Source organism: Adiantum capillus-veneris, chromosome 17, assembly GCF_014529385.1.
Source record: "Adiantum capillus-veneris isolate H3 chromosome 17, ASM1452938v2, whole genome shotgun sequence".
Lineage (NCBI taxonomy): Eukaryota > Viridiplantae > Streptophyta > Polypodiopsida > Polypodiales > Pteridaceae > Adiantum > Adiantum capillus-veneris.
Genome location: NC_140947.1, coordinates 52,715,867 through 52,723,753, shown reverse-complemented (window position 1 = coordinate 52,723,753; position 7,887 = coordinate 52,715,867). Strand labels below are relative to the sequence as shown.

Sequence of the window (7,887 nt, the reverse complement as noted above, 5' to 3'; positions counted from 1 at the left end):
ACATATTTGAGGAAGTTTACGTAACGCAGCCTCGCAGTTTTGTCAAGAAAGGACAAGAGGACAAAGTGTGCAGATGTAAGAAGGCTTTGTATGGGTTGAAGCAATCTCCTCGTGCTTGGTATGAGAAAGCTGACACTCATTTGGTCAAATGAGGCATTCATAACAGTCCAACAGAAAGCACATTGTATGTAAAGCCTGAGGGTGATGTACTTCTCATTGTGGTTCTTTATGTAGATGATTTGTTGATCACTGGACCAAATGAGAGACATATTGCTGAATTTAAGGCTGATTTGAATGCTACTTTTGAAATGAAAGATTTGGGGCTGTTGCATCATTACTTGGGCATACAGTTTAAGCAGTGTGATGGTGGTATTTCCTTGTGTTAGAAAAGTTACGTAGAGACATTGCTATGTAAGTTTGGACTTGAGGATTGCAAACCTATTGCCACTCCCATGGAAACGGGTTTAAAATTGAGTCTTCATGATGCTGGTGATCTTGCAGATGCCACTCTTTACCAAACTGTTGTTGGATTCCGCATTTACGCATGCAACACAAGGCCGGATATTGAGTTTGCAGTCTCACAGGTCAACAGATTTATGCATAGCCGAGGGTCTAAGCATTGGCAGCTGTCAAGAGGGTTTTTCGCTACCTTAGTGGCACTTTACATCTTAGCTTGTTTTACCCCAAGGGGGGATATTGCCACCATACTTACATGCTTTTTCGGACTTAGATTGGGCTGGTTGTTTCGACACGTGAGTGTCCACAAGTGGTTTCTGTTTCATGCTTGGCAGTTCATGTATATCATGGTTGAGAAAGAAGCAACCTACTGTGGCCACTTCTAGTTGTGAGACTGAGTACAGGGCAGCCTTCACAACTACGGTTGAGTGTGTATGTCTCAGATGCCTTATGGCTGATTTGGGTGTTGGTGGACAGGACACTGCCAACAGTATCTAATTGACAGTTAGAGCGCATTGGCAGTTGCGAGGAACCAAGTTTTTCATGCTCGCACAAAGCACATTGAGGTGCATTACCACTACGTTAGGGAGAGGCTCTCAATAGGAGAGATCATCTTGGCTTATGTGCCAACACAGGACAACCTTGTAGATCTTTTCACAAAGGCATTGTCTCGTGAGAAGCTCAAAGCTTTCCGCAAATCTTTGGGCTTTCTCCCCTTTGTGGACTGATCATGTCCTGAGGGCATGGCACTTCCCTTTACTCATGTGCCAGCTCTCGTTCACCACATCACTCCAGGGGGGATTTGTTACCATATACATGTGGTAGTGATGTGTGTGAACACACTAGGACCGCCGGAGCATTTTTTTCCCTCTTTAGGAGGTTTTTTCCCCCGTGTATTGTATATACGCCCATCACTCTAGGGCTATCTATCTTTCCATTGCACACTAAGTAAAACACTCTCATTTTGTGTGCCTTGAGCTTCCTTCCTCTTCTCCAAGTTGTGTGTGTTTTCGAGCAACCCTAATTCCAACACCTCTTCCATCCCACCCACTAGTCCCCTTATTCCTTCATCTTCTCCCTCTCATACCCCCTACAATACTTGGCCGATTTTTCGTACTCTGCAGCTTTGTAGAAGACAGTTTTCTCAAAATCCTCACCGATCTTGAGATAGTCACTCGGACTGCATCTGCAAGTCGTGTAGGACAGACTGTAAATTTTGCAGATCAAATTTTTCTTGGTTAGAATCAGTGTTTCAGGTCGATTCTCTCTTTCCTTAATTGTTTTTGCATGCTCTACAACTTTGCAGAACAAAATTCTTGCAAATTCCGCACGGTTTGGGAGTTATCTACTTTAGACATGAGGATGGTCTACTTTTTCCGGTTCTTGTGCATACAGGTTTTCATTGCAAACTCTTTTCGCAATCTCTGCCACATGCATATTTGATGTAAGATCTTGAGGGTATGTTAAATCAGACAAATTGTTGCAATAGTTATAGAAAAGGATTTCTATGGTTCATGTAAGATCTTATGCGGTTTACGTATTGACAGAAATATGTAAAGCCTATTGTTGAGAGTGTGGTGCAGGGATTTGTAGAGAGTTTTGCAAAAATTTATGATTGATGTGAGCTGATTTTTCAAGTGATTTGGATGTATGTTTGGTGCATGATTTGATACACGTTTCTATTGCCATGTGGATGCACATGATGTGCACTTTTTGGTGATGATACTCTCCGTTTTGCAATGGCATCTGTGGGCTTATTTTCATCTATTGTTGAGCATCAATTTGTGCCATATTTTGGCTAGTTTGCATCCAGATTCTTACTAGTAATTTCCTTGCGTGTAGAGTGCGGTTGATACACTTTGTGTTTCGGATTACATTACTAATTTCCATGTTCAGAGAGTTGAGACTTTGGGACAACTCATGTATACTTGAGTGTGGATTTTGCACATGATTTACTCATGGTTTTGAATATGCTTATGACATGTATGATTATTATAGCCAGATAGTCGGAATACTATCAAAACTCTGTCGGAATTTTTTGCAATTCTGTGTGTTCATGCGCATGGTTTGAAGTCACATTCGATTGCATTTTGGCACTCAGTGGTTACTTTGCCATAGTGTTTTGGCATCACATTATAAAGTGTTTGCTCACTGGATTATGTCATTTGACATGTATGATGATAGATTCATCGATTACCGCAAAGTGCTCTCGGATTAGAGGAGGTTTTTGGCATCATTTGAGTGGTTTTGCTCACTTGTCTCATTACATTGATTGCCATATATGTTGACAGTTCTCTTGGACAACTTATGCCTAAATGTATGCTATATTTTGACTTGGTATATGAGTTAGACGGGCTTTGGCTATTGTCAGTTGATCGATTTGTGCTTGATCTTGTTCACAGATTTGCCATGGATTTGGCAAGTACGTCGTTGCCAGAGTTTATGATTTTCCATACGACTTCCTTTACAGTTTGAGCTGGATACACAAATCCAGTGAGCCAATGGGTGTTGCTGAGGTCATACTGGATGATGACCTTGTACATATTTTCTACGATATCCTTATGTTTTCTCTCTCAGAGCCACATTGGCCTTTACATGGGAGGTTGTTGGGGTAAATCCCCAAGTGGCCGGCTAGGTCAGGCGCCTGCCCACTACACTTATTCATTATATGCAAAATAGAATTAGGGAGCTCACATATTCATAGTGAGTTTTAGCCCCTACAAACACATATCTCCTCTCTTCTGCATTGTTGCACTCACGCTCGCGCACTTCAAACAGGGTGCTCTCAACAAATGCATTTGAAACAATAGACCTCTTGTGGACATCTATATGTACAAATTACGACATCCACACTATCGTCTTCAATCCCCAATAGAGGGTGTAGAACCAACACCCCACATATGCACGCACGCGCGCACACACATACATGAGCATCAAAGATATGTACGTTGAGTTTCTCTCATAACACTAGAGATGCAGGGCAAACTCAGCCATATAAAGAAGCCTAACATTGAAACCATTTAAGATAAAAAGAATAATCAACCACCTTGAATTCTACATTCTTCTTTCACATCGAGTACTTGCAAAAACAAAAAAACAGGCTTCTTGTATAGAAGATGTCCACACTGGCTTAAGTCTCATCAGTTGTTTCCTTCCACCAATGTTCACCAAACCCAATCTCATTGTGGTTTCTAGAATGAATAGCTGTTGGTTAGGTCTCACAAGGATGTTCTCGTAAAATTCAGCTCGAGAAAAGGAAGCAAGGAGGCCTCATTGGGGTTGTTTGGATCGAACTGAGTCTATTATTAGACTATTGCTGTTGGAGGGGTTAATCTCACTCAAGAGCGTGGGATTTGAAAGAGAAAGGCAGAGTAGCCTATGAAATTGGAGGCGAGGAACCAAAACAAGAAAACTCCAGCTTGGGAGAGAGGCATCCCATCACACGCGCACACACATCCCCATTGTGGAACATGTCAAGTATTGAACCCAAGAACTTAGGCACATAGGCTATGACTCTACCACCTGAGGCCATTGTACATAGAGTGTTGGCATGTGTTTCAAAAAGTTTTTGTACTCTCTATAAAAATAAAAAAATAAAAACTCCAGCTTGGATTGGGCGAGCTCGTTTCTTATGCACTGAAAGAGGTCGGAACAAGACTTGCATTTATCCTGAAAGGCTGGACTTATGTCACGTTAAAAGACTTGAATTTATCCTGAAAGTTCCTGACAAGCTCCTAGAGCTCGTTCCTGAAGTGGGCCATCAAAGGCACATTGCGCTGAAAGTGGAAAGCAAGGCCTAATGTCAGGGAGCTGAGCAATACTTCTTTCCCTGCAACTTAGAACTGGGTCGCGCCTGGGGTTAGTAGAGCTAAGCTGCCATAGAATCTCCCAATTCCTGCCTTCGCGTAGCCCTCCAAGCGCTCCACTATCGCCTTGATTTTGCTGAGGATTGAGCTATTTTTCAGCCGAGCAGCGATGCAGCTGAAATCATGGAGCTGAGTGCCAGCCAATCATTTTCGAGCCTTTAGAGCTGCTATCTCGCAACCCCGTCTTTTCTCCCACGGACTGCAACGTCCACCACGTCCTCCTCTCTCTCCACTGCCCCTGCTGCCCCCTGGCGCAAATCAACCCTTAAGCCATGGGTCGGTGCGCCCTATTTAACTTCACAACATGATGACCAGCATTTTAGTCGAAGCGCATTCTTCATGAAATGAACTAGAAGACGCTTGAAGCTGTCATCAAACACTACACTTCCACATAGCAAGGTCTCTGAAAACCCTGACTCTGAATTACTACCCCAAACAACGACACATCTACACTGTATAGAGACATACGTTGCCTGTGTAGTCGACAATGAATAGATAAAGAAACATAAATGCTGCACAAGAGGAATCATAAATGGCGCACAAGGAATACCGCTCATGCCTCACTGATTCTCCTACACAACATTCACGATAACACCTCTATGCAGTTTGATCAAACAGGATATGGAGGAACTGAGACGACGAGAAAGGCTTTAACACCTAGGAAACAAAGCTATCATCCCACATGCACACAATTTGTAACCAAAATGCAGTAAATAATTCACAAATTTGGCGCAAGAATAATGGGCATTCAGACTAAATTCTCTTAATAGAACATAAGCCTTGCTCTTTGAAGGCATCAAAACGTCATTCATGACTTGGGACAACTAATTAAATAGGTCGTGTCGTTATATTACTTCCACAAACAGCAAAGAAAATCCATATTACAAATGCCATGTCCGGCAAAGAGTCCTCTTTGAGATGTCTTACCTTGATGGAGACTACCAACAAATAATTGATGTTGGTGTGCTCATCTTTGAGCTTTTCTTGACAAAAAATACTATACAGTAAAGTCACACTATTGCTATGGTATAGATGCCATTTCTTGCAGCAGCTAAACCAGAACCTCATTCAGACACCTCCACTATTCTAAATGGGTATCTGGATACAAAAAAAAAAAAAGCACCCCACTAAGGGCTACTTGGTAGTGACTAAGGAGCCGAAGATACACAAGGATGCAAATTAATGGGCAAGCAAGCAGAAAAATGTGAGAATCGGTTCTTCAACTACCATGCCATTCATGCTTGTGACTTACAATCATAGCACAGTAAGGCTACTTGCCAAGGAAATAATGAAGCAGGGGCAATGAACCAGTCCTGCGAGTATGAATAGTCCGACCTCCTTCGCTCTATACATCATTAACAGTTCCTTCAATGACCCATTGCCACTAAACTGCTCCACCTACACACCAAGCCTGAAACTTGTCCTAAAGAGGAGCAGGAAGGGGCTCAACAGGACGCTTAATTTCTTGGAATAGATATCAAGTTTCAGGCTTGGTGTGTGCCCTCTTCCTGAATAAGTCAAAAAATCAAAAAAGCTGTGAAAAGAGACAAATAGGAGACCATCATTGAAAAACTTGAAAATTGGAAAGTAGATAAATAAACATGTGAAAAGAGTAGAAACTGAATTTGGGTCTTTAAACATACAACTGACTACTCAGCTAGAACATTTTTTGATAGATTCCATCGCCTTACCATGAACAATATCGGGCATGCTGCTGCAACCTGCAGGGATATGGAAAAGTGGCATTGCAGCCTGGTTCAGGACATTTGAGCACCTTCTTTGAGTCCACTGTTCCTCGTTGTACATCTCCTTTGATATCATGTCTCTGCAGGTGACGGTTAAGAGAACATTCGTTAGAGCACCCCTCGATGCAGCCTGGTTGTGGGCATAAGCATGCCATCTCTTCATGATGTAGAAGATGGCGCTTAAGGTGACAGGGCTTCTTATAGCGCTTTCCACAACCATCTTTGGGGCACACATGTCACAAAGGGCCTCTGCATGAAAAGAAGACCAGTCTCAAAACCGACTTACACACATACTTGGTGCAACACTACACCAAACATCACCAGTAAGGTGCTCTATTTCACACCCACTTTCAGATCTGACCTTCCATTGTTAGTCCACATGAGCCAGGTGCAACCAGGACTTCCAGAGAGGTCACCCTTCTCAGTACTACTCTGGTGCATATTCTGTAGCTGCTTCAAAATGTAGCTCGATGGTTGTGAGGCATATAATAGCATAGACAGTCTTATCCAATCCACAGCATGACAACTTAGTACCTCCAAAATATGAACAAGACAATGTTGCCGCAATAGAGAAGGTTTCTTGGCAAGTCTGCCACATTTGTCACATTCCAATGCTTTTCGCTTTTTTGTTCCATGAATAGGTGGAGAATTCTTGCCAGTGACTGGTGATTCGCTTGTCTGCAAACTAGTCTTGCTTGGTGGGCCTTTGCCGCTTATAATCTGATAGGTTTTGGAGCGCAGCCGGTTAGTTGGTTGTGATTGCTGCCGCATTGGGTTTTGTTGTGGTGACTCGAGAAATTGAGTAGAACCAATTGACAGGCTCCAATAATAGCTCATTTTGGGATTTGATGAACATTGGAAAGAAGCAAGTTGTTAGGCCCCATAGTGCTCCCTCGTCACTATATGGCATGGTTCTAGGCCAGAGGGGATCTAGGGTCCTAATTTGGGGGCGCGAGACGGCTTTAATCTCCGTCGTCGAATCACAAAGTGAACTAGGGGTGAACTTGGGGCGTCATTTTTGCTCCGAGTTCACCCCTAGTTCACCGCGTGATCCAACGGTCGAGATTAAAGCCGCCTCACGTCCCCAAATTTGGGCCCTAGATCCCCTCTGGCCTAGAACCGTGCCATGTAGTGACGAAGATAGTGCTCCATATAGGAAATTGAGCTACTAAAGAGGGTGATTGAATAGAGCAAAAGGGTTGCAAGTTAACCTAGTTTGGTAGTTGTTTGCAAATGGCACCATCCAATCTAGACCATTTAGTCTCTAAATCGTGGAACGATCTTTGAGACACCCATCTTATCTCAATCAACCGTAGTCAATTTTCCTTTATTTTCAATATATAGGTTGAATTTTCAGACTGTGCGAAAAGAAGTGTATGTCTATTTGGTATATAGATACGATGAACGAAATTGAGCATACTCTCGTGAGGAAAACATATGGCTAAACTGAAGCTTTGACAAACTCAAAAAATACGACAACCATATATAGAGTATAAAAATCGAACTATACTACCGACCTGATAATCTTGTACGAATGTCATCCAATTATGTAAGCCGGCGGACAATGTTTGATTCAAGCTACAAAAAAGCAATGTGAATAGTTAAACATATCCTCTTGCGATGAAACGTCACAAACTGAAACTGCAAAGTATACAGTGTACGTCATGCAGAGGTGCCATACAAAAGTATGGTGGAGAGTTGGCACTGCGGTCTCTCCAAAAATTATAAGAAACGGAAGCCGTGCCTTGTCCCGTAGCGTTTATGTGTTGCGCTAAGCAAACGTATAGTCATGGGGTGCTAGATGCAGGTAACGAACCTTG

At 42.6% G+C, this 7,887-nt stretch overlaps 1 protein-coding gene across 1 annotated transcript; it reads right to left on the bottom strand.

Moving 5' to 3' along the window:
- Nucleotides 1-5,058: 5,058 nt before the first annotated feature.
- On the bottom strand, nucleotides 5,059-6,841 carry LOC147437253 (uncharacterized). Its single transcript, XM_086485889.1, has 4 exons — nucleotides 6,602-6,841; nucleotides 6,429-6,517; nucleotides 6,014-6,316; nucleotides 5,059-5,830 (listed from the first exon to the last, which is right to left on the bottom strand). Exons 1-4 carry the CDS (start codon nucleotides 6,700-6,702, stop codon nucleotides 5,721-5,723), a joined length of 603 nt encoding a protein of 200 aa, XP_086342015.1. The 5' UTR covers nucleotides 6,703-6,841; the 3' UTR covers nucleotides 5,059-5,720.
- Between the last annotated feature and the right edge of the window lie 1,046 nt (nucleotides 6,842-7,887).

What these genes read in the sequence shown, in the direction of transcription:
- LOC147437253 (XM_086485889.1), bottom strand. Translation starts at nt 6,702, where the DNA reads ATGGAACAAAAAAGCGAAAAGCATTGGAATGTGACAAATGTGGCAGAC. An exon ending in GTCTTGTTCATATTTTGGAG is followed by an intron (nt 6,518 to 6,601) that starts GTACTAAGTTGT and finishes ATTTTGAAGCAG; the next exon opens with CTACAGAATATGCACCAGAG. An exon ending in CATGCCCGATATTGTTCATG is followed by an intron (nt 5,831 to 6,013) that starts GTAAGGCGATGG and finishes TGACTTATTCAG; the next exon opens with GAAGAGGGCACACACCAAGC.